A 27,850-nucleotide genomic window follows, 5' to 3' on the forward strand; every position below is an offset into this window, starting at 1 on the left:
AAGTAACAAATAAGGCTCATAAACATTGAGGTAGGAAACACAGAAGTGCAAGAAGGCAAGGGCTGGGATAGAATGCAGTACAACAAAATAAAAAAATACACAAATATGTCTGTGCTACTGGTATGAAGAGAGATGTTTCACCAGAGGGAGGTCCAATCCTTAAAGACTCCAAATTACAGCTGAATGGGGCAGCAGTACAAAATGTCCAGTTTTCCCCAGAAGTTTACTCAGCATTCTTACCCCCATCTCCCCCATGACTGCATAAAACTATAGCCTCATTTTTAAGGAGATAGCAGCTTTACTGGTGTTCTGAAAATACAAGCCAGTCAACCATGCTTTTTATTGGAATTTCAAGTGCATTCCAGATGCCAGGATTTGTGACTGTCTTGGAGAATACCCAAAACACATACAGTTTTTTAGATGAAATGAATTACCACCCTGGCTAGTCTGTTTATACTGTAAGTGACTGGCATTCAGTCCTCATCTGCTACCAGTGTGTATTCTGCTAACAAAGTCTTTGTTTTATTACTCCTGGTAGAACTCCAGCTAAGGGAGAAAGTTCTCCCTCCCCTTCCTCATTGTTACCTTTCAAATCTGTGTTCCTAGTTCTCCTCTAAAACTGTATTGCTTTTTTGTCCATATGGTAGAAGTTAAGAGGTGTTGTTGGGCAGGCTATAATTTGTGACAGAAGGTGGGTTTGATCAGTATTTTTTCCAGTTTTCTTTCTCTATTCCATGCCTTGAATATGTTAGTTTTGTAAATGCTTGAGAGTAAGGTCTGCTTTACTTCTCTTTTTACAGTGTTTTTCCTTTCCTGTTTCTGACTGCTTTTGGAAATGCTCATGTATTAACTGCTTTTTCCACAGGGCAGGGATTATGTTTTCTTTCTGTTTTGCTAGGCACAGGAGCCATTTAAGTGCTGAAACTGATGTATTCTGATTTTCTTTCCTGTGATGGGTTAGTACCCATTACATATATTTTTTAAATGTCTGGGAAAGAAGGCAAGCAGCACTTATATTTTTGCAGAAGAGTATCTTCTCTGCAATTTATGATATACATATTGCTGGGTAAAGATATTCCTTTTTGAAAAAAAACCTAATTCTGTACCCTTCTACAAGATAACCATGCTGATTTGGTACATTGTTTGTTTGGTGTTTTTTTAAATGTAGGGGAAAAAAGCTTTGTTTACAGTTCTATGCTAAGAAGGGACTTTCAAAAATAAGGCTCCTCTGTTTAACCATAATTATGAATTATTAATCTTGTTTGTGATATTCTTTACAAAAATGTAAATATGAGTGACAAAGAACTGCATGAAAAGAAATGCAGAGAACTGCTTTGGTGATGAATATGACTCATTTAACTGACTATCAAATGAACAATCTCTCACTGGTAGATGATTCATGTTGGTGCATGTGAGCAAAAGATTTTTTTTTGTTAAACATCTGTGGTTTTGGTTGTCAGAAATAATAACATTCTTTAGAAAACATGCATAAACCAAATGAAATTCCCAGTTTGACATGTACCTTTTGGTCTCGTCACAATCTATTCTTAATGGGATTTTAATCCAGGCTCCCTGGACCAGATATTTTCTGGAGACTGTTTTTTTTAAAAAGGACATAAAGGTAAACTGGAAGCTAACCTTGATAAACAGCTCATTTTCTCCTTAGCAGGAAAGCCTCGAACCCTATTATTTTTATTCTATTATCAAGAAAATTTAAATTATTTAAATTCATAAAATTTTACCTCCCCAGTGGGTACCCAAGCAGTTGGAAGCCCTCACTCATACTGGAATAAAGAGAGTATAAATCCTCACACATTATTAGCACTGACATCATTAAAGGATGTTTAAAGCATATGGAACAGCTACATCACAACCAGAAATTAATAATATACAGATATGCTGGATCTCCTTCTTAGAAATAAATAATTTTGTAAAGAAAAAATACAAACCTTAAGCTTTCAAATAGTCCTAAAGAGCACCTTCACACACTTCAGTCTATTTTATAAAGCTAAAAATCCAGTTACATATTTATAAGTATTTTCTCTATGTGGCCAAAGAAGCAGCCACAGTGGTAAACATCACAGACCTCTCTGCCAATGAAAAGGAAGATCATGGCAGCATATTTGGAAGACAGATCTCTGCCACTGAAATAAAAGATAAAATCCTGACTACTATGAAAAGATGAAACTGGATTTCAAACTGCTTTCTGACTACCCAAGCACAACAAGGTCAATAGGACCCCATGAGCTGCAAATTTCTGATCAAGAAGGGTGATTGAGTAGCAATGGGAACATACTTGCATCAGATTAGCTGTAAACATGTAGGTCTCATATTGATAAGGATCCTCATAAGGATGAGCAGGTCTGAGAAAGAGGCACCAACAAAGGCTGGAGCTGTAGTTGTAGCAGTACTTTGAAATGTAGGGTTAGCTTCCCGCTGATGCTGTGTGAAACGAGTCTCACTTGGAGCCATCTAATAACCTGACTGCTATAAACAAGAACTCCTAGAGGTATAATGTACAACTAGGGGAGCTTTTAGCTCTGACACTTTTGATTTTATGGTTCTCTGCGTAACCTCAAGAAAAACACTACTCAGGGTAGAAGACAGTGTCTCTCAAATTAGCATTAAGGAAATTAAAGCAGTCAGTTCAAGACTGATTCTGTCCATAAATATACTAAGCAAGACAGCATTACTTGATAGCCACTCCTATAGAAAAGGATAATTTTTTATTACCCTCACCATAGACATTTGTATTTTACCTACAGTAGAAGGGGTTCTCTGGTGGACTTCTATGCTTTCAACACCAGATGTACCAATAGAGATACTATGGAGTACTCATAGTTTCATGAGATATACTCATGAAAATATACTGAAAAGTGTGTAGAACCATCAGACATCCCTGATGTCTGTTTATTTCAGCTATCTTCTACAAAGAGGAAAGGTGCAGGTTTGAAGCCTGAAAAGGACTCTGACCTCTTTAGAATAGGCAAAATGTAGTTTTAGCTGTCCTCAACTGGCCTTCACCAGGCAAGCAAGATGTGAAGTCAAATCAGAGTAAAGTTTCTGGAAGTGGTCTGCTGAGGATGAAACTCAGCTACAGAACTAGCTGTTCTATGGAAACCGACAAACACAAGTGTTATTTTCCACTCAGGAATGCAGAAGATGACATCCAAAATGGCAAATGAGAAACCTGAAGTTATGGGTAGAAAGTAGTGGAGTAAGGTACTGTATCTAATTTTGCTGCCACTGAAAACAGTGGAAAAGTTTCACTGGAGAAGATCCAAATGGAAACTTAGCAAAAACCTTGTAAGCTTGCCAGTAGGAGGAATGGGGGCTGGGAGGTAGAAGGACAGTATAGTTCAGGGCTCCCAGTGTTACATCTGCATATCCGTGCACTTTTGGCTTATTCTGCCGCTGGCTCACAGGTGAGGCTGACATTCCTGGAGATTTCCATAACCAGCCTCCCCAGTCCCCATCCCCATTGTATCATTTATGAAGGGTTCTTCAGTAATCCTTCAAACCTGTCACGCTCTCAGAATTTACTTATCATTACTCAACACCTACCTATTTCCTTTGGAGGAAACCATAACATAGCTCATTCTATGCAAAGATAAATGAAATTATGCATGCAGATTGGTAAAAATGTATTTTTTATAAATTTACAAAAAGCAGGAAAAAAGATGCAAAACTTTTTTTAAAGCATTCCCAGAATCAATACTGTTTTGGGGCAGGAATGTTGGCTAGAGGAGCTGGAAAGGAAAATCAGGACTAAAATCAGGACTAAAAAGGAGAAATAATTCTACAGAATTCTAAATCTGTTTTTTTCATTTCAGAAGCATTTACAATACTGCCTGTCCAATCTGAAACAGATTAGAGGAACAAAGATCCTAGTACAAGTGTCTAGGCCTCCTCTGAGTGGCTATCATTGATTTACTTTTAATTTCTGACATATCTCCTTTAAGTTTTAGGGGCTTCAGAAAAAATCTCTATCTGCTATTTTTATCATTGGTTCTTTTCATATCACTTTTAATCATTGACACATCCACTCATAACCAGAAGCTGTAAAATTCAATGGCAGCAGACTGAAAAGTGCAAAATACATTTTACTTCAAAAAAAAGTTTAATGAATACTTTGTTTCTGGTCTATGACAATTAACCACTTTTCCTTTTTCCCATTCTGGTTCTAACATGAACTCAAAAGATGAAGCGGAACCTGAAACAACTGAATTTCCCCTCTTGTCAGCTTGAAACCACATGAGGCAGCAATCTTCCCCACTTTTATGCAAAACTGTGAGTCAGCTTTCATCTGCATGGGAGTTTTCTATTTACATAAAAACTTCTTAGTGGTCAGCAATAAACAAAAAATCAGATGAAGAGAAGGAAATGAAAGCTCAAAGTCTGGGAAAAATAAAGACTTGAACAAGCACACAAATACTTGAATGCTTTTCCCAGAGCTCTAAAATCATTGGCCCTTGTAGTCAAACTTCCATTACTGAAGAAAGAGACATTTTCAATATAATGCCTGGAAAAGCCAGTGCTAAAATCTCATCAATAACTATAGCTATGGCTTGCATAGTATTGAGTTATTACCAAGCAGACAAATGCAGCTTTGATATTTATTAAAAGTTCAGTTATTTCAAGGAATCTAAACTGAGTGAATTGCTGAAACATTATTTTGCCCAAGGTAGCGTGTTCTATGCCTTTTCATTACAGTTGACAATATTACTCTTCTCTTTGCTGCACTACTCTATTTAACTGTAACACACTCACCTATACATGAATACACAGGTAATCCATGTAATACTGTATTACAAATTTATTAAACTCTCCTACAAACATGGAATTTGCAGCTCCTAAGAACTACAGGTTATTTTACCCGCAACTAGTCCCAAATTTTCTTTCGAATTAAAATTCTAATTGCTTAGCATTTTATGAATACAGTCAATAAAAAACACCACTGAAATTCACAGGTTTTTTTAGACACTAATTATATCTCTGAGTTTCTCTCTCTTCCCTTGTCTCTCCTTAATTTTTCATTGTGGGAAATGCAAAACATATTCTGCTTTGAATGTAAAAATCAGAGGCTTTTTTTTTTTTTTGACAGAAATTAATTAAGACACTGTATGACATACAGCCATTCTCTCAAAATTACCTACTTGTATTTTTTTGCTTTGTTTTCTATTTTCTGCTTCTCTGTAGGCTGCTGATGTTGAAATACTTTGAATTAGATGTGATATGAATGATACTACACAGGTGGCAGAAATTTCTTATGTTTGTTAAGAATTTATCCCGGTCATTTCATTCATATTGTTATCTTCATATGAATCCCTGATCAGAGTCTCTGGCTTTTCTGTGATGACTCAAACACGTTCAAAACTAAGGCTGCCAATTCATTTTCAGAAAATTTTGCAGAAATTCTTACTGTTGTAAAACATGAACTGGAGTACTTAATATCACTAACAGAATCACACTCGTAACTGACTCCTAGTCAGTTCAAGTTTTCTATTGTCTACAGCTGGCCTGAAGTTATATTACGGGTTATTTCAGCATTAGTGAATTATTATCAGCATTATTTTTAGGCCTTCATTGTCTAATTGTTTAACTGCAGCTCTTCTTCAAGTGCTCTGCAGAATATGTACTTATGTTTAAAATCCTTGATGCTTTGGCTGCACTGTCTTAAAAGCAGAAAACCTGGCATTTGACTCTAATAAATGAGGGGAAAAAAAACAAGAGAAAAGGAAACAGTAGCTCCCATGGCACTCCTGTATCCTCTTAACATTTTCTTGTAACTATACTGTTTTATAGATGAAACTGCCACTGCAAAAATGACAAATATAACACATAAAAGAACAAAAATGGGCAATAAATCACAAGTGACACTCCAGCCCACTGAAATACATTCATTCGGTGCTGCATAAAGTGTGCTGCACATATCCTCTTGCTTGGCATTCTGCTCAGCTGAGCAAGAGGACCAGAATTCTTGAACAGGTACAACCAGCACTAGCACCATCACATAAAAACAGCCTTAGAATTTCACTTTGGAGAGTCACATTGTCAAGTTCCAGAGGCTGTGTCCTGGTTTGGGGCAGTGCTGGGCTAGCATTAAACCATGACAGGCTGGAAGCATGATCAGGTTCCGCAAAGGTCCATCCAACCTGGCCCTGAATGCTTCCAGGGAGGGGACATCCACAACTTCTCTGGGCATCCTCTTCCAGTGTCTCATCACTCACATAGGAAACCAGCTGCCCTGTTTCCTTCTGGAATGGGCCCACATTTTCCCTAGTTTTCCTTTTATCATTGATGCACCTATAGAAACTGTTCTTGTTGCCCTTAACCCCCTTGCCAGATCCAACTCTTTCTGTGCTTTTCCTTTCTTAACCTGATCTCTTGCTTTCTGACTACTTCTCTGTCCTTCTCCCAGGCTATCTGCTCCTTGCTTCCACCCTCTGTAAACTTTGTTTTTACACCTAAGTGTGTCCAGGAGTTCCTTGCTCATCCATGAACGCTAAAAAGAATTTGAGGGCTTATAATGGTGTTGTGACATCACTCTCTGGTAATAGCAATGTCACCACCCAAAGATCCAATCGCATCCCATTGGTCTCATGGAAGAAGAGGGGTGGTGGTCCAATCCTAGGTCCAATCTCTTCTTTTTTATGCTGTCAGTTTCTTGCTGATTAACAGCTGCTGGCCAATTACTGCTAGTCCTGACTTGGTCTGGAAAGTTCTGCAGAGTGGCCACCTCCTTTGTACTTGGCAACAATCTCTGGCTTTGTGATTTCCCTTGACTTATCTCTTCTCAGCTGAGTCAACAGTCTCTGGCCTTGCAGCTTTCCCTCTTATCAAGGAGCTGTCTGTCCTCAAGCTTTATGTCCTCTCCTCTTAACTCTTGTCAAGCTGTTCCTAAATTCATGCTGTTGGTTTTGTGTTAATAAGCAACCTGTGATTTCAGAAATGCATCCCTTGACATTAAAAAATTTCAATGAAATTGTGATTTCAATGATATCAGTGATTTCAGAAGATTTTTTTTTCTTCAATTTTATGGTGGAAAGGCTGAGAACAGAACCTGACCTAGACCATAGCAATAAATCTTGCTATTGAATACCCATTTGAGGAAATCTGTATATTTTACTATGCTGCAAGCTTCATAAAGGAGGAGAAACCAATTGGGATTGCTTTATGACTGCTTTTAATGTGTTCATAAAATATGCTGCTCATCTAGACCTTTGGTATACAGGGTAAAAATAATTTTCAGCTTTAAGATTTTCACTATGTTTTTAGAAAAATTCTTCACAATTCTTAAGTACTGGTTATTCTACAAAACTCCTGACATGTCTTTTTGTATCTGATTTGAACTAGAAATTTCAGCTATGAAGACTGTAGAATACAGAACTTTCCCTTCCATCTGCATATGTAATTAATGATGGGTAGTAAAAAGAACATTCTATGGAAATCAGTCTTAATAATATCCAGTAAAGTAGTGGCTGCTTGACTAAATCATAAATGGAAATACTTTAATTTAAATATAAGTAGCTCAGACATACTTCAACAATTAAGAAAATGCCTGAAAGAATGAACACCCTAATCATAATTCCAAGCATGCTATTTTACCAGAATGTAGATAGAATAAAAGAGATGAGGGCCAAGTGAACAACAAATATGTTCAATTTAAATCTGCTACATGAAGTGTCTCTTACAAAATGGTGAAGCAAAATGCAAGTTCTTTCTCAAAATAATGGATTTGTTATTCAACTTTAAAATTAAGATTATACAACCACTCATGTATGGGTTAAGTTTTTTGTTAACATTCTACATTATTTCAACCACCTTGTTAAACCATTTTTGTTGATGAAAACATGGAGATGGCATCATGAGGACTATAATGCTTCATGTACACTTCATGTACACTTAGTCTTCTGTCCTGGTTGACAGATGTCAGATGCTTAGATATTCTCCCTGTCTGTTGGAGGATAGGGTAAATTAAGTGGATTTCAAAATAGCTACTTTATGTAAGGTTAACACTGAAAGTTAAACACTATCCTCTAAATGGATTGCTTACTTATTATGTTATTTTATTAGTGTTAATAATTTATTCATGAATACTAAAAGTACTCATTTGCCTATTTTCGCTTGTCAGAATCCAAAATCCCACTAGTGACTTTACAGCATGTCCTGCAACACAAAGACAGCTACACTGTAGGAATTTAAGTGTAACTGCAAGGAAAAGTTCTCTTTGCTACAGGCTGCAAAGGTATCTTGAAGCAAGGAGTGGCTGTCAAGATATTTAGGGCAAACAGCATGTATTACTATAGACCAAAGTCATCTTAGTTTTAGATGAAAAGGAAGAAGGGCAAAGAGGAAGAAATAATGCATTGTTTATAAACTGCATCAGTAAGGGCCAGGATGAGTTGGTGATGAGGGCAGAGAAAACGAGTGCAAGCAGAGCTGGTAAAAAGCTGAGCTGTATTATAATGATCTTTCTGAAGAGGAAGGCTTTTCAAAACTGGAAACAATGCTCAAGAATGCAGCCAAGATTTTAAATTTTCATTATGTAACCATCAACTTCCCACCTGAAAAAAAGAAAATCCCAACCCTGACCTCCCCACTGCCTGTTATGTATCTTCTTAAATGCTAAAAGACAAAAGTAATTTCTTGATCTCAAAGGTAATTACTTCAGTGCTGAGCAAAGAAGTGAGGAAAAGACATAGAATGGAAATTGCTCTATTACATTATTTAACAGTTAAAGCTGCATTGTCCTATGATTTCCACATAAAGAAGTCCTGTGAATTGTAGATCCTTTCCACAGTATAGGAATATGTAGGAGACACGTGTGGGGAGAATATGCATTATGCTCTGCTTCCTCATGTCCAACCAAGCTCCTAGAGATCTTTTAAGAAAATCTTAGGCTTCCTCATGGATACTGCAGATAAGAGTATTGCTGTACTGCCCTGAAGTCAAAACGTCTGCCTAAGGGACCTCTACACAGCATGTCTCTGTAGAAAAATATTAATTCTTGTTCCTGTCATGGGATCAACCATGTGGGTTGGGAGAGGTTTTTTCACTCCCTATTGCAGCTGTGGCAACTGAGAGGGAAGAATATGCTTAATTCTTTCTCATCACACAGTCTTTCAAACAGGAGAAGGGGTTGCAGAAATTATGAGAGGATTTCAGAGGCTTTTAATACATTTTACAGAAAACCATAAATGCTGTTTGCAGGTATCATTTGATACTTTCTTTTTCACTACAAAATTTAGTTCCTGGAAGAAATTTACTTTTTTTTTTTTTTTTTTTTTTAAAGAAAATAAAAGTCACAGATCTGACAGACAACTGGAGTGCCAATACTATGAGCCACCAGAGACAAAGCAACCAAATAAATACATTGCTGGATGTCCTATGCTAGCTGGATGTCTCTTTTTGTTAACTACTATAGCCATCTCCCCCTTGTGGAACAGGAATAAGTCCTGCATTTCCTGTAGCTGCTCAGTTTTGTATTAAAATAAACAAAAACCAAAATAAGTTAAGAAAAACTTAATTATCCACGTGGAAAAATATGTAAGCTTCTGTGAATACTGTGCTGAAGAAAATGAAACTTGTGAAATTTCAAGGATTTGGAAGAGATCCTCTTTGTCTCCTCAAAGCTTTATTTGTATTTCTAAGCAAAAGATAATTGAGCTATAGAAATGTATGTGGACAGAGCTTCTGACAAGCAGGACTAACAAGAACCTAGCATCATCTAAAGATGTTATTCTGGTTAGTTCATGTTATTGAACATAAACATTATATGAATTTGCATGCAACAGTTTTGTCTTGATTGACATGGTAACTTGAGCATTAAGGATCACTCAGCTTTTTTATTATAACACATAATTAAAAGCTATAGCATGCATATCATTAATCCTCTCATCTTAAGCTGATCATTCAACTGTCTCTTAATTGACTACAGCAGTATCCAGATCTGCATCTGAACTCCTCCTCATGACTTAGACAACCCAGTAGCAACACTTAATATTCTTCTCAAGTAACTGTGCCAGTATTCCCATGAAAGACATTGATTTTATCACATGCTAAACAATGATGGACTAGGTCTCACTTCCCCTGTAACATACTGCATCAAGCCCACCTTAGATTCTAGAGTTTTTAATGTTCTTTATTTCTGTTAGAAAACAAAAAGGTTTCTAGACCTCTTAAAAGATTTATGGATGTGCTTATTTACTGAAAAAATTAATAACTTCCCCAGGTTCATTAAGATTTCCTGGTATACTTCAAACCAGCCCTCAAGCTACATACAGCTTAATAATTGTCTCACTTTTGTACTGAGTTTACTTTGACAACTAGATTTAAAACTTTATAGTCTTGTTCATTCTCATATGCCACATACTAGACGATTTTGCTTTATTGATAGAACTCATGAATGATGTAATTAAAATAGAATAAATTTTATTTCTTTTAATCGTTTGCATATTTAAATGTTGCCAGAAAATATGAACATTGTGCAGAATAAAATAAAAAAAAAGAACATTGACAAAATGTCTTTGTCCTAACTTTGCATGCAACTCTCAAGACTGAATTATTTAGAAATTCTACTATCTTGATCTAATGATACAGAAAAAAATAAACAGGCACACATTTATATATCTATAATTAAACTGTTAATTTGTGGACGGAGTGAGACTAGGTCTCTTGACAATATCAGGCTTGAAGAGACATTCCACAGATCACACAGAAAATGGGCACATGCAGCGGAGTTGTACATACAGGGATGTATGTGTAAGTTTTGGTGCCAAGCACACAGGTTAATCTAATGAAGTGGAAGAAAAATCTAGAAACAAAAAGAAACCTTTAACACAGAAAACTCTTTACGAGCAGAAAAATGAAGAAACTGTCAGGGAAAAGGAGCCGAAGAAAATGAGACAAAATGGGCATGATGACTTGTCTGTACTTGAACATCTGACCTGTTAGTTGGTCGTCGCCTGCGGCAGGGGCGATGCGAATGTATGGTGTTGTAAGCTGAGTCACGATTATCGCAGCTAAGGCAAAGGAAGATTTCCAGGTCAGCATGCATGAGGGAAAAAAAAGCCAGACTGAAGCTAGGCCAGCAAGAAGAATCGTGGTCAATAGTTTATTGTCTGAACTTCTTAGAAAAGAAAACCAAAAAAACTCCCACCAGCTGTTAGTTTGGTTATTCCGCAAATTAATAAGCTTTCATAGTTGACTTTCACTCGGGAAGAGGACTCAAAACACATTATTTACATATAATGCATTTGAGAAAATTGAAGACTCTTTGGCTCTGCTAGTCACAGCACCAGACCTTCTGAGTAAACATTAATGGCTTATTCAGATCACTCTAGTATTAACTTCTCCAGGTAATGTGAACTACTTTCACTTTTTGTTGTCCTATTTCACAGCAGTACATTTTGCCTATAATACTTTTAAAAGATAATTCTCACTTATAATATATTCCTTCTACCCACTTGGGTTTTTGTTCTGTAATTGCACCCACTACACATATACTCAACTTTCAGCATACAGAGAATGACCACTGAGAGTTGGCATGGTTTTGGTTAGGTATGTATGCAACTGTTTGAGGTCCAAGTGTCAAGTTCAGGTTTTGCCACTAAGACAAGAGAAGCTGAAAAACCCGAATTGTTTGTGTGCCTGCAGTATTCAGACTTTTCTGTTGGAGCTTAACTCCAATATAGATATAGATAACTATTACAGTGTCTCACACTAATAAAATATCATATTTCTTTGTTTCTCAGCAGTTCTGTGATTGCCTCTAAATGGTTAAGCACATTATGATACATATATATTAAGGAATATAAAAAAAATTAAAAGGTCAGATCCACCATGATGCAGCTGGAGAATGATGCAAAGAAAAAAATATTGGAAAATTAAGGACAAAATTATATGAAAGATCAGTCATTTACATAGAACAGCCTGGGTGCTATTAGAAATGTGGCAATGAGTGAGGAAAATAGATCATCTACCATCTGCAGACAATTAAACTCAAAACTGCTGCTGCATAATATTTTGAAATATCCCTCTGCAACACTGAAATGCAGTGTTGATAGTAGCTGCTAGAGTACTGTTGCTATTGGATTTAAAATATTATAGTATCCTTTTCTCTCTCATAATTAATGAAAGTCTTCTAATATTGCAAAATTAGAACAATAATGCTTCCCTCTTGAGAACTGGAATCCTAGGAGACAACCAAGATGTTTCTATCCAGACAGTGTTGCAAGTCATATCAGGAAATATAGTCTTAATATAAATCACAAAACACTACAAAGTTGATAGCAATAAACTTGGAGGAGTTTTGGAATGTTTTCAAGTTCGTCTGCTGAGATTTTACAGTCATTAGGCTTGAAGAAAGAGTAGGTATATGAAAGTCATATTTCAAGCAAAATACGACAACCCTTATTACCACTGGTACAAAAATCTCTTCCTGGTTTTTGTTTGTTTGTTTGTTTAATTATCTTGTCAAAAATAATGGCAGTGGAAACCTTGCAGACTCCACATTTGTATATACACCAAATAGTCACAGAGGTCCTAGAAGCCTCTCTCTTCAGAAAACTAAGATCAGCAGACTGCATCACAAGAATATGCTGTCTGATCCTTTTCCAAGCAAAGTAAGTGGCAATGGTTCTCTTTAACTTCAGCAGAAGTTGGAGGAGAACTTTCAGCACTACAAAACCTAATATTCTGACCCTAAAACACAATTAAGGTCATTGCAATCAGGATTTTTATATGATCTCTAAAAGAACACATTTTTACTCATGTTCCATTTGTAAAAATGCGATGGGCATAAAACGTACTTTCTTTTTTAAGTGTTAGAAATTGAGGTTGTTTAAAATATACTTGGAGGAATGAGAAAGAATAATTCAGCTGCAGATCCTACACATGCACCTGACCCACTGGAGTTAGGATGTACTTTTCTAACAAGAAGCCTGTTAATATGGTAGCAGGCTACCCAGTGCACTTTGGCTCTGATCCAGCAACAGTTCCAGTTGAGCACATGCTTGACAGTAAGCAGAGGCATTATTCATGTTGACATCAACTGGAGTGAAAAGTGAAGTACCTGCTCAAGGATTCTGCTGGATCTGGGACAAGAATCTCTGTATCTTTGTAATCACTTACTCATTTGTTTTAATAAAAAAATACAAAAGCCTACAGTGGGTCATGGAATGAACATTGCAAAACTCAGTGATAAAATAGAATTTCAATGATCTTAAGGCCTCAAGGCCACCAAAAACTTTATGTTTATCTGCAGTTGAGGTAATTAAAGGAAACACAGCTATCAAATGATATAGTTATGCTCAGGTTAGGTTCTGAGCTCCCATATTGGTCCTGAGGGCATACTTCAAACTGGCTACCCACACAGCCTTAATACAGACAATGAGGTGGCTTGGCCAATTTCAGCTGGCTTGGTGAAGCACCATGGATGTTGCATGGAATGACCTGGACCCCAGGAAGGGCTGCCAATGCACTTGGTGCCCCTCTCAGGTCCCACATCCTCGTTTCCTGGGTAAAGGCAATGGGAATGTTGCAATAAGCAGTTTGGGGAGGGGTGTGAATAAAAGAGGAGGTGAATGGGAGAGGACAGTTCTCAGTTTTGCCCCACTGTAGGTGTAGTGATTTCTGACCTACAGACATAAGAATTTGGGCTATTCTTTCTAGTCCATTTGAGGGAAGTCCAAAGAGGGCATAAAAAACTGTTTTTATCTCAAGTATCTCTGTTAGATCTTAAGGGAAAAAAATCTGTACAGACAGGTATAATTAGTATCAGATTAAAATATGTCATGGTCTCCATTTTAAATTATAAAATCAATATAGTTTAAAAATATAATACAGACATCAATTTTCTAATGATGGGAACCAGGGCCTTATAGAAGCCCCCCAAAAGATTTAGCACCAAGAAATATAAATGCCATTGAGGACATCTCTAGTTTCAAAGTTCTCACAACAACTCCCCCCCATTGTTTTACAGGTTTCATAAAGGTATTATGAAGAATTATGAAACATGCCTTCAAAACTGAAATTTATGGAGATTTGTTTAAAATAAAAGCTGTGTTTCTCACATCTCCATTGCCAAATAGGTTAGCTCAAAGTAGCTTGTTGCTATGGGAGCCATTCCAATCCATAAAGTTACCCTCACTTCTCAAATGAGAGATTTTTCAGTCAGTCAAGTAATTTGAAACAGTTGAACATCCATTAATGAATTAAGACTATAAATCTTCAAATAATCTAAAATCCATATCTCTAATCACCTCTTATGATTTCTGAGGCAATGCAGTCCTGTCCCGTTATCACTGAAGCTACCAGTAAACAGTAATACAGGATTCCACTTGATTCTGAAATTATTCTCTTATCTATATTTTATTGACTTTTAGTTCAGACATTTGAAAGACTTCTATGGATTAGTGAGCAGTCTGCAAATTAGAATTAAAACTACTTCCTTTGGTTTGGAAAAAAAAAAAGCAAACAAACCAGGAACCAGTTCAAAGAGTCAGAAAAAACTGTATTTGTCACATTAGGGCAGATCCAGCCTTTCAAGAGAGACAACTGCATGCTAACTTTGACTTTACTTTCAAGTAATGTGATTCTCATCCATCCTGCTATGATTTAGTGCTGGTGGTGAAACTGTGAAGCCTACATCTAAAGGGCATCATGGTGGGCTTGGTTACATTAGGGATAACCACTCTGAGATGTGCATGATCTCCTGCTAGGAACACTGGTACAAGGATGATGCAGGTTTTGTTTCATACTCTTACTGGGTGTCCAAACCATAAGGTGGTATTATTTGTTCCTACTCTCAGCAGTACTTTATTTTCTTTTCCTCTATTACAGTCTCCAAACAATCATACTATCCCATTAGTTCCTTTCCAGACTTTGAAGTTACCACCAGCAAGAGGTATTAAAAAGGTGAGATTAAAAAGATAATCACAGACAGATCCAAGCTTCCAAAGGTAAATATATCAGCAGTGTGTTTATCTTTTCTTGCTAGCACTGCTAACCTACAGCTAGCACTGTCTCAGTTATAAAAATTTGTCCTATGTAGTTATATCATATATCAAATGATAATATCATGTGCTGACAGTCCAACAACCATAGGTGATCTGTACATGAAAATGAAGAACATGATTCCTCCACTTTTCTTTTATAGAACAATTAAGATAAGATAATTGCTTACAAGTGGGGAGTCATTTTTCACTACAGATGTATAAGCAGCTAGTATGCACTCTGCAGTTGGTAATTTTACAGTTCTAGTATATGGAAAAGTAAAAACTCATTATTGTGAGATCATATAAAAACCCACAAAATATATTTTAAAAACGCCATGTTCAAGTAGACAACTAAATATAAGTAATACGTTTATTTTATAAACAAACAAACAAACAAACTTCCTAAATCTCAGCTACAGACAAAAATGAATAATTTAGAATTCTGTAATAGGTTTAGAGATGCTTTTGCCAATGTAAACACTTTGGGAAGTTTGCAAAGACCACATGAGGGAAAGGTCACCAGGCTGAAAAACAGAATACATGACATGATATGAACATACCTTTTGTGGCTACTCTGACGCAGTCGATTTTGGTTTCCTGTGTCAAATAAAGAGGAAAAAGGTCACATTTTGTGTTTCTAAACAAGGAATGTCATCCATGATTCTACTCTTAAAGGTACTGATAAAAATGTCAGAGGATTGTTCATTTTTAATGTGCTTCATTACATGTTTAACTGATTATTAAGCAACTCAGATGAACTTTCATAATGTGGACAAACACTGCTTGAGAATGCTACATAAACATTTCATTTAATATTTCTCTAAAAGTAGAAAATACATGAAAGATATTCACAAGAGCACAGGCAAGTGTTCAGATTTTTACTTTGGCAACATATTGACCTCGGGATATTTTTCTTTTTCTTACAGATAGTATATTTCAAGGCATCATACTAGATTTCAAGGCATCATACTAGACAATTTTAGAAAGAAAAAATCATCACTACTGTTGCACATTTCTGCACTGTCAGGGCACTGTGAAAAAGGGGCCATTAAGGTTTCTGGCAGAAAACATTTCCAGGCTGTCAGCACAAACAGCCAAAGCTTATCAAGAACTGAAGGGCTCTGGCTAGGTCTGTCCAGGAAATGAAAAACAATTCCAGGAAGAATTACCCTGATGAAACATGATCTGCAAAGACCTTTTAACACACATTTCATTTCAGTTCCATCTTCTTATTTTTCTTCTACTGTTTGCAGAAAGAGCAAAAAAAGTGGTTTCTAATTCAGTCAGGGCAACCAAATGAGAAAATGGGAGTTCAAGACATTAAAACTAAGGTAATGGAACTGGACAGGAAGTGCTAAAATCAACAGTCAAGACTGGCTTAAATTTAATGCAAAGACATCACAACACTCTCTTCTTCAGAGCACAAAACCAAACATACAAGGCAATAAACCAACAAAAAGAAACAACCAAAAAAGCTTTTGGATATTAAGGCAGAATGGTAACCCGTTACTTTATCTACTCACTGTTAACAAAATGTGCTGTTTTCACTCCTCTTTTATGTAACCTTTAATCATTAAGCAATATTGTGTTAAGAAAACTATTATTTTTTTAAGATTCAGTGTGTTAAATTTTACGTTTATTGCACATTATCATTAGCAACTAAACTGGGCATCTTGCTTGTTGGTGGCATCTATTTACACAAAAATACAGTGTAAACTCACACGTGTTATAAGACTTACCCCATTGGCTCTGCTAGCAGCTTGAAAATAGATACTATAGCTCTTATGAGGAAGAAGAGGAGTGTTCCAAAAACCACTGTAGGTTTTGTTATCACCAATGGTAAATGGCTGAGCAGCTTGCAAACCATTGGCTGGAAACTCTGCAGCAAAGTAGTATCGGGAATTCAGAAGGGAGGCATTCTGGAAATGAATGGGCACTGGGTAGCATTTCAGGATTTCAGTTGTCTTTTTGGTTCTCCGTGGACGTTCTTCTTCAACAACTATTTGGTAGACACTAAATGTATAATAAAGACAAAAAAAAAAAAGAAATATATGAGTTATTTTAAGCCTCAGGCAGTCAACTTATTCTGAAACCATAATAGCGTACAAGTATTTCTGGAAAAAAACCAAACCAAAACCCAAAACAAAGTGTAAAAATCAAAGAACACAGGAAGAAAATGCCATTTTGATATCCGAGTGCAACTATGTCTGGATTAGATTAATGCTCTCAAATAAATTAGCTTCGTTTGGAAAAAGCAAAATTAGCCTTACACACCACAGCTTTTCATTTAGCAAATGCGCAAATCACTTTTCTTTTCAAACTCTTGTAAAGGAAATGCTTGCTTGATTAGAGCTAAAATGTAGAATTAAGTATTGTGTTGTTCACAGAAGTATAAAGCTATAAGTAAAATCCATCCTCTGTCCTGTCTCAAATGACATGACTAGTGAGATAAAAATGAAGTAATAAATTACAAAGAGATTGGGAATAGCGTTTGCTTACCTGTTGACATTATAACTATTTATAAACCCGAATACAGAGTAAATTACAGCCTTTTAAAATTTCAGTGGCATATTGACTGTTACTGAGCAAGAACAAAGCCCTTTTTGATGGAAGTTATTCTCGTTCAGCAAAGTTCTTTAAAAATCTTAGAGATAACCATGTTTTTAGAGTGTTTCTGCATTCTGCAAAGCAATTGTGCTTGTGCTTGCATTCTTTGCTGTATGGGGACCTGTAGGGAACAGTCCCTCCCTCTGCACTGTAAAGGTGCTCTGGACATTCAAACAGGAGCAAAGACATTGTGATTTCTGCTGTATATGCAAACAGTATAATCATTATACCCTGGCAGTTGCTGTAATAGCCTGAGTCAGTGTTTTCAAATTTGTGTAGTGGGAAGGCCAAGTCTCTAAAGAGGACTGGCTTGCAACTTTACTGCTTCACTGGGATCCAGTGATTGTAATCAAGTTTTGTCACCAGGATTCTTGAATTCCAGTGAGTAAGTCAGTTTGAGTGATTGATATTAAAGCAGCAAGGTGTCACATTTTTGCTTATCATCTGCATGTAGTCACAGTTCATGATCTTTCAAGTGGGTAATTCATAAAAAGCAGCAATCTGGGTAGGATATGTTCATTAAAGATGAAATATCCACACCGTTTTCTGACATGTTCCCCTTCTGTCATCTGTAAACAGATTATTATTTTACCAAAAGACACACTTGGGCTGGGCATCTGCAGGTCTCTCTGGACCAAATAGGGCTTTATTGGCTTAAAAATGTCACTGCACAGGTATGGTTATTACTCTTTTTGAAGCCAAATCTGGTTTAGAAATAAAAGAGATGACTTTGTGCAGTCATCCATACAGCTTATAGGCAGTGAGCTCCTGCACCTGCTGTGGTGCTGCTAGACTTAGGTTGCTTTGGGCACTGGCACAGAACTTTACAGTTGTTGCATCTTCTGGAGCCTTACTGACTCAGTGCAAAACCAGAAAAAGATGTTGCTTCTACACTCAGGCTGTCTCTGCAAGTTTAGATAATGTTGTGTGCTTGAATGATGCCCCATTAGTGGAATTGTCCAAAGCCTTGTGGGGCTTTGAGCTACATGATCTACTGAAAGATGTGGTGGACTAGATAATATTCAAAAGTCTCTTCTAACCCAAAGCATTTTTACGACTTCATGATTCTATGGCAGTATGATGCTAGGTCTGCAGAGACTTCATAGCTGAACAATCAATAGGCAGAAGAATGCTAGTTCTCTTGGCTATCCTATTTTTCTTTCTTTCTTTCTTTTTTTTTTTTTTTACCAGACAGACTGACCATGTGCAATACACAGCTTTTAAGATTTAGCATCCTCAGTAGGAGATAATGCACTTCCTATAATCACAAAAAGTGCCCACAAAGTTAATACTGAGGATGCTTAATATCTAAATACTGCCTAATTTAGACTTTCATGATAGTAGAGATTTAGTACAATGATAGGACACTTAAATATAAGTGTCTTCGTGAAGATGTGTATACATATGTAAATTGCCATTACTGCCACTGGAGAGCTACTCAATACAGGTGTCAGATTTTAGGATGTAAGTAGTGAGGAGGTATCTACTTTTGGATCAACTTAACTGCTTTCTAGGCTTCACTGACTGCAGTAACTAAATACAGAATTCAAATGTAGACATCTGCAAGACCTAAATATAGATGTTTTAATCTCATGCTCAACCCCATACATTAACATGTATAAGTAAAATTTGGAAGACAAACAAATGTTTGAGGATCCACATGAAGGCCACTGTCTGCACATTTTGCTGCTTGGTACAACAAAGTCTATGCGTCTAGCAGAAAGACTTTCATTAGTTGATTAAGCTCGTGTTAAGTACTAAATGAAGGTCAACATAAGGCAAAATTTCTTTCAAGAGAACTGAACTGGAAAAAGTAGCCATGAAATATGTATGCTTAAAAATTAATCACTATCTTGTTTTTTCTCTTTCAAATCAATGTTTGACATGATCTTAGTTAATTTTCTGGAACAAAACACAGTTGTTTAGAACTTGGATTCCGGGCTGCTTTGAAGAGAGCACATTGCCTCTAATACTAGTTTGCAGTGAATCTACAATAAATGCCATTGGCAAATTTAAATGGATTATTGGAAAAAAAGCAGAAGATAATGTAAACATCCACTCTTGCAAGGAACTGAAGATGCATAGACTTGCCTAATACTTCAGCAAAGATAAGAATCCCTTTCACTAAAGCATGATGGATAGTAAAATAAGTTATTTGGCTGTTGCCTTTAGGAGAATATGGTTACCTTTTTTGTTGTATCAGGACAGAATATAAAAAGAACCTCAGACCAGATAAGGCAATATGACCTATTTCAGTACAGGCTGAAATGAAGATTTCTAATTTTTCACTCAGTGATTAAAATGAAAGATTGTAGATACTTTAGAAACAAATCTGTGGTTAAATTGCTTTTTTTTTCTCTGGCAAATTCATGTTAGTTGTACTATACACACAATTCCTTGCACATTACATTTTAAAAGCCTGCCATCTATTCATCTTTGGATACATTAAAGAAAGAGCTAAGTTGACTGGAGCAATTTCAAACTCAAAATATCTTCTCATCCTTACTCCATGAGACAAATTAGATTTGCAAGCATCCAGACCTCAAATCTATTAGCTCTTTAATAATTTAAGCACAGAAAGGTCAAGCAGCTATTTTCTGTTCCCCTTTATCAAAGTCCAAGCATTAATGAAAAACTAGACCCTGCCTGTTGCCCAATTTCCACACACTGCTGTTTCTCTCATGTAAATGAACACATTATAAGCACCCAGGTCAACAGAAACCTGACAGAACTTTATGAGTGATACGTTTTACATTCATACAAATGAGATAATTTTGGTAATGAATTTTACAAAATTACCTCAATTACAATTATAACCTGGAAGACTCCTCTAATTCTTACTGTTAAAACTGCTTTCCTCAGTACATAACATCTGAATTGCCTGTGCTGAAAAGGGTTCAGGCTTAGTGAATTGGAAGAGCTCTGACCAGGACTATTATTCCCCTCAGGTATCAGTCAGATTTCCTGCTTGTTTGAAGTTGCATTATTCCTTTTCCACACCTCTCCATTTCAGAAAGAAAAATCTTCCTCCCTGTGATCCAAAAAATATAATCTACACTACAGTGAAAGCTACCAAAAACATACTGGGCCATTGGTAGAACTGATCTTTCTGAAGGAAGGAAATGCAATTTAACTTTAATTCATGTTATGCAGTTCTACTACAGAATTCCAGTGCCTTGGAAATTTAACACAAATCTGCTTTTATATAGACTGAAACTTACTGCATCAAGAAAGAAACACATAAGAGCTATTTTTAACTTAGGATTCAAATATTTCAAATTTGGGAATTAAAAGAGGTGTTTGGGAAAAGAAGAATTTGATGCAAGTTTTAAGCTACTTTTTATTTTAACGATTCCAAAACAGTTCCAAATTTAAATGATTATGCAGAGATTCCAATCTGCACATAATGACTGTAATTTTGGTTAGAAATTAGACATACCAGGCTTCTCAGATATTTACTGAAATTGGGTTGCTTAAATTAAAATGGTCTGTCAGTTTTGCTAAGTATAACATTTTTTCAGAGTTGAAAAAGAGACAATAAAGAAAAAAAAAACATTAACACAGTAATCAAAGATGCTAAGAATATTCAGAAAAATGAAGAAAACAATTAATTCAAAAGAAGACTCAAGTGTACATCTATTCTTAAGTACATGAAATGGGCATTAAAATAACTTGCTGAATCGGGACATTATTCCACATTACTGGAATTCAGTAATGAGATTTTTAACTAATCAGAGTCTCATTCAAAGAGACCAAATCATTTTCTAAGAAGGGGTTATTGGATACAAGCATGGACTTCAAGATTCTTAATACAGAAGTCCTTAACACTTATAATCTACATACTTATAAATTGAAAATTATGATTTTATAATTGCACCTCCATCAAAAGTAAATCAAAATTGAAATCAAAGGGAAATTGATCACTTTGTTATTGGGTTGTCAGCCATGTTTCCTCTGTCTCAGTCTTCACACTTCTCCTAACTGCAAACAATTTGTTGAAGCCACAAGGAATTTTTAAAAACTTATTTTACAAAAGAAAGATGGCCCTAAGGACCTCAATCTAGACCAAGATTATGTGAGTTTATTTGCTGCTGTGTGTGATCTGAAGCAGGTTAATTAAATATCTTGTGCCTCAGTTCTCCAGCTGTAAAACGAGAACAGGAAAGGTGCTCGTTCCCTCTGACTTGCTTCAACTGTTCAAAACGAAAAACTCATCAAGACATACTTTTATATTATCTTTCAAAAATCAGGGTGTTTGGTTTTTTCCTAAAAATGTACAAAGCCTGCAATGCTGTTAAACTTCAGCTGGGTAAAATGTTGGACTATTTTTGTAGACTGTTAACAGTGGCACTGTGAAACCTAATTTAAAGTATTATGCTCATTGTAGTAACTCTCTTCTTAGTCTGATGTTTTATTATAAACATATATAACTGGTACTTTTTATAGACTTGTTTCTTGCACGCTTGGTTTCTTTTATTGCCAATAGATTTAAACAATAGAAAAACCTTTAATCTATTTATTGGCCATTATTTCAATCACTCATTTCCACAGTCCTACTTTATCTATTTGCTAGAACCACTTCACTGCACTATAGCAAAGTTTTAATAGCTGGAAAAGCTAAGAAACCTAAAACCCACCTTTGTAATCTCAATTTGATATTCATGAAGAACTCAATTGCTCAAATCACAACAGTCTATAGAGTCTGCACAATTTCAGCAATACTTGTGTAGGCAATTGTGTATTGCCCTTTAACTCATAAGCACTTTACAGTTTTTAATTAATGTTTTGTATCAAAAGCTCCATACATGTTTGCTCATAATACGTTGGGTAAAGGGTTTATTATTTAGCACTGCTTCATTTAAAAAATACAATCTTTGGACAATTTTTCAATGCATCTTGCAACATAACATCTCCTTCATCTCTGTCATCAGTTGTTTCTAACATGCTCATAACATAGCTATATTGATTAACATTGGAGATTTTGATCTGTTTCTTCCTGCCCTTATATTGCACTAGCTTCTTGTAAGCTACCCTATAACTTAAAATTTTACAGTACTAGAAACTAAATGACATCTTAAAACGGAAGAGGGAAAAATACTCTTTAAAAGACAGGAATGGAGAATTTACAGTTAGCAGGGAAATAGGTTACAGTAAATTGTCCCTAACTCTCCTCCTACTGAGCAAGAGTCTGTAAAATTAATATAGGTGGCACTGAATAAAGGTGATAACTGCAATCCTTAACTGAAAGAACATAAAATGGGTAGTTGATTTGGGAGAGGGACCTTTTCTTGTCTAAGCATTAGAAATTAAGCAACCTGTGTGAGTTTGTAATTTTTTTATTATTTTTTTTTTCCGAGACTGAATTTGCATTCAGGTAGGATGGGACCAGATCAAAGACTACATAAACTTAAGAGTTTATGGAGTAAAAGTAAGACCAGACTAAACAGCCTTGCATGAACATAAGGTTCAGATATGAGAGTACTGAACTTACATTAAAGAAAAACAAGTAAACCAAACAAAACCTCCAAATCAAGACTGCTATACAAATGTAAAAAATGATGTAAGTATTGTTAAAGTAATGTACTAAGATCTAACTTATAAAGGGGAAAAAAGAAGGTGGATTAGGCAATGTTGAAAATCATACTGGCAACACAGAACAAACCAACTGTTTTGGAACTGTTCACATTTAAGTGCTTGATATACAACTGCTATAGGTGCATTGTCTTTTCTTTTTGTGAGTGTGGGGTGTCTTAAATCTCTTTAACTTTTAATTTGTATCTCTACTTGAAGTCAGGAGTTTTTTTGAAAACAAAAGTCCCACAAATCTTTGGCAGGTTTATAAGTCTGCAGGATAGTTGGTGTTCACAAAATGTAGGAAAGGGGCTAAGAAAATAACTTGTGCTAGCTGCTTGTTGAAACTTGAATGGAATGATTCTACTTCCACACTTGACTTTATATATGGGCTATGTAAGTCAAGAGGTAAATCTGGCTACATTCTCCAAAACAGGGTCTGTCTTCATTCTCAGGAAACACTATTACTGGCACCTGAAAATTCTAGCCCAGGGAAAAGTCAAACTGGAGAAAGCCACAAATCTTTTGGAATCAGACCTGGAGTGAACACCAGAGGAAGTACAGCACCTCCATTTTCATGTAAGGAGCCCTATTTCTCAGATCAATCAAAGCAGAAACACCTAAGCAGCTGTAAAGGAAGAGATAAGACAGCTTAGGTTTAGGCCCTAGAGATAGTACCAAATGTAAACTCTCAAGTGTTGTAATCTGCTTTATCTTTACAGACCCAAGACCACGGGGAAACAGTATCTGGATTTTAATGTAGAACTCCTAAGCTGTTTTGTGACTGCCCAACTTTTTCATATGGACAGTCTCAAAGACTTAAAAGTCAGCATATACAGAGGGGATTTTCTGGGAAGAATGTATCCAAGCAAACCTCTCTTTAGTATTCCTACTGATTTATACAGGAAATAATGACAGCTCTCATGGGGGGGAGCATTATCTCACTGGAAGTTAAAGATCTTTGCTTTTTCTTTCCTCCAAGGACAGTCATAGGGCAGGGTATGTCAATGCATTCAATTTGTTCAAGAAGGAAAACAGTTGCCATATAATATCTTAATTGCAGTAGTCAGATGGGCTCTGAAAATGGTAAAGCAATGGACACTGTCAGTTCATCATGGATTGGAATGTTTGGTTTGTTTTTTCCAAATACCGAACTGAAAAATCCTTTTTTAGTGAGTTTGGACTTTCTAGGATTTAAGGGAAACAGTAGAGTTATGTCTTCAAAAATTCTTAGAAGAAAATCTGCAAAAATGGAAAAGGAGACAATGACACATGATTCTTCCACCTTCCATTGACCGGATGGTTGCCACCTAGTCCTGGTGGCAGTGTATTTAAGTTTTTGCCTTATTTTCTAGTATACAGATTGACCGGTTTAGAAAATCTAAGCACACTGTGTCAGGGGCAGAGAACATCCAGTGGATCTTCAGCATTGTAACTGCAGATAATTGTGTACCATTCACAGTCTGTGAAATGTTTCTGCCATTAAAAACAGTTGTCATAAATGTAAATTTGTTTTGTTGGTAAATAAATCAGAGAGAAGCGGAGGGGAAAAAAATCTTTTCAGCATTTCAGTTGCTAATACTTTTGTTTTAGAATAAAATTTGTTTTGATAAGAAAGAGTTAAAACATGGAAGTGATAACAGGTAGTCCAACACAGAACATGCTGATGGACTGCAGTTCTAACTTTGTCCAGTCCAACCTTTGCAAAAATCAATAAAGTCAATACATATGCTAACTTACCCTTAGTACATGCAAGTATTAGTTTATTACTAAAACAGTGCATCAAAATTGTTAAGAACTATTTGATCAACACAGATATCTAAATGGTGTTGAGGCAAAATGCCAACAATGTCTGTGGCACAAGAGACTGCTCTGCTGTCAGCTGAAACTCACTGACTGGCAAGGGAATCAGAAGTGTTCTTTTAACTCTCCCAGCCCTCCAGATCCTTGATGATTTTTTTCCTCCCCTCCCTGGGTATAAAAATACCCCACAGGTATTTGTTTCTATTATTTAAATACTGGTGCCCAGCTAGGATGGGAATGATGCTAACATACTGGTATGTAAGAAGAAGAGGCTGTCAGAATTATGACAAATGGAATGACAAGGACACAACTATGTCTCCAAAACTGTTATAAAGATTACATAAATATAGAGAATCTGTACATATTCTTTAGTCCTGCACAGAATTACATGAGTGAAAAGTAGGAATAAAACTAAACTAACTTATAATTGTATTGTTTCACACTTACTTCAAATTTTTTTTCTACAGGTGTACATAGTACAAAGCTAGGGAGCATTTGGCTCCATATTAAACTATCTCAGCTATTAACTGTGTATTTGTTGAGCAAGCAAAAGTCATCTCTCATTACAGATCTTCCCTAATGTGCTCCATACTGTATCACCAAGATCTAGCTACTAAATACGCACTGTAAGTGACAAGCTAGGGAGGGCACAAGAGATATGGCAGTCTATTTATTATTTTTTTGTAGGAAAATAAATGTTTACAATTAAGAGATTGTAAGGACACATTCAAATAGTTTTGGTTTGTAGATAACTAACTATGCCTGTGAAAAGAGAAAGAAAAACTGAGCAAACAAAAGCAGAAATAGACTGAAACATTTAAGAATACAAAGGACTATACAGCATAAGAATGCAGAGAGAAAAAAAGAACAGATAATGTGCTGAAAAAATGTTGAAATGTACTATCACCAGAAATGAATGAAAAAGTAGTAGTAGGAAAGATAAAACTAATCTATTTCATAATATAGTTAAGAAATGGTTTTATATACTTTTATAAGATTAGAGAAGGGAATTGTTTATCCAAGAACGACTGTTACAAGATCTCTTTACAACCTCAGTGATCTACTGAGCAATTTTTAACTGCTCTACCAACTGATACTCAGCTTCCATAAATAACTGGGATACATAAACTGATAGTCTTCCTAATAGGTATGTCTCAATCATGTTTTTGGCAAACATAACAATTCTCTGCTGATATCTCTTCCATGTATGTGGGACAACAACATCTCATTTACACTGATCTGGTACTGGGTTCTTTAAATGCCATTTGAAACAAGATGCTTCAAAGCCTTATAAATAGACTAAGATGATACAAGTTTTGCAGTGAGAAGTTCAGAATATGTACCCAAGAACACGCCATAATCCCATCTATATTCCACACATCGTCTATGATACCCAGCTCCCACCTCAATATGCTGAGCTCCTTTTAGAATTTCCCAAATATTGGCTGGAAAAGAGGCAACACATGTTGTGACTGCTTCTGCACTACATAGGGGCTTGCTGGTATGTGAAATATAGCTCTCTGCTGATGGACCAAATGAAATGAGCTATTTCATACCATAACACGGCCCCCATGCTTCAGCATGGATGCTAATCTGTCTTTCCTCTGTACAAGACTCCAAAATGTGGGAGAAATTTAGTATTTATGCAATATTTAGACTATTTTATATTTGCTTGAAAACTTCTAGGATGTCCAATACTAATGGGGGAAGGAACGAACATACAGACATGTAAACAGTATGAAAAGCCTTGTTTTCTTGGGAAAGCATGATAAAATCAGATGGAAACTTTATATTAGTTATATTAAAGAAAGTTTAGTTCTTATTTTAGATATGTTGTATAGAGCACACAAGGCAAGAAGCACTTCCTTCCTTCATTTTACCAGTGAACAGGTTTTATTCCGACTGAACCCTAGAGGGTTCAGTCGGAATAAAACCTAGAGGGTTCAGTCCCTCTAGACACCAGATATAATTGATCTCGCTCCACAAGGCTTTATGCTCTTAATTGAAATTTCTAGCAGCAGAGTCACTAACTTAAATGATGCTGGTCTAAACTGAACTAACCTAAGACTTCAGGTTCTTTGAGGCTTTGAGACTGACTTCACTACAGAGAAGTATTAAATAGGGATGCAGCTTACTTCCTTTGTAGTCTGCACACAACATGGATTAAAATAGATGAAGACCAGGGATTGATTGTGAGGATAAGAATACCACAAAACATACCACAAAGCCACTGTTCTGAGATTTGGTGGGCATCACGGGTGAGGTGATGATCTGGGTTAATGTGGTGCTGGGTTTGGTAGTGGCAGAGGGGCCCCAGGGGTGGCTCCTGCAAGAAGCTGCTGAAAACTCCATCCACCCTGAAATCTCCAGCTCCATGCAAATGTTTAGCCCATCCATGACAACAGATGTGTCTCTACAATTAACATGTTCAAGAAGGAGTGAGTGGCTATAAGAGCTCAGGGAAGAGGAGAGAAGGAGGAGAGAGCAATATCAGAAGAGTGCCAGGGCAGAGATATCAAAGTCAGTGAGGAAGGAGGAGGAGAAGGTGCCTGAACAGATCACCCCTACATCCTGTGTTGAAAAGCAGGCTGTCTCCCTGCCTCTGTGAAGGATGATGGTGAAGCAGAAGTGGACCTGTAGTCGCGAAGAAAAACAGTGGAGCAGAAGTGGACCTGCAGCTGTGGAGAACCCTGCAGGAGTGGAGGTGACCATTCCCAAAGCACTCTGTGACTGCATGGGCAGCCCGTGCTGGAGCAATTTGTTCCTGAGGAACTGCACCTTATGGGAGGGACTCAAGTTGGATGGATGTGTGAAGGACTGCTTCCTGTGGGAGAGAGACCACGTTGGAGTAAGGGAATACTGTAAGGAAT

At 36.4% G+C, this 27,850-nt stretch overlaps 1 protein-coding gene across 6 annotated transcripts in view; it reads right to left on the bottom strand.

The window, feature by feature from the left end:
• The window catches only part of PTPRM (protein tyrosine phosphatase receptor type M), a 466,786-nt gene that overhangs the window by 159,025 nt on the left and 279,911 nt on the right, over positions 1 to 27,850 (bottom strand). For 3 of the 6 annotated variants that reach the window (XM_030444842.1, XM_030444843.1, XM_030444841.1), the window contains exons 12-14: positions 16,739 to 17,012; positions 15,560 to 15,596; positions 10,950 to 11,024 (exon numbers count right to left, since the gene is read on the bottom strand). In XM_030444842.1, coding sequence (XP_030300702.1) covers positions 10,950 to 11,024; positions 15,560 to 15,596; positions 16,739 to 17,012 — 386 coding nt within the window. The remainder of the gene's footprint in view (positions 1 to 10,949; positions 11,025 to 15,559; positions 15,597 to 16,738; positions 17,013 to 27,850) is intronic. The other 3 variants (XM_030444847.1, XM_030444845.1, XM_030444844.1) reach the window with 1 other exon arrangement.

The sequence above is a fragment of the Calypte anna genome, chromosome 2 (genome assembly GCF_003957555.1).
Source record: "Calypte anna isolate BGI_N300 chromosome 2, bCalAnn1_v1.p, whole genome shotgun sequence".
NCBI lineage: Eukaryota > Metazoa > Chordata > Aves > Apodiformes > Trochilidae > Calypte > Calypte anna.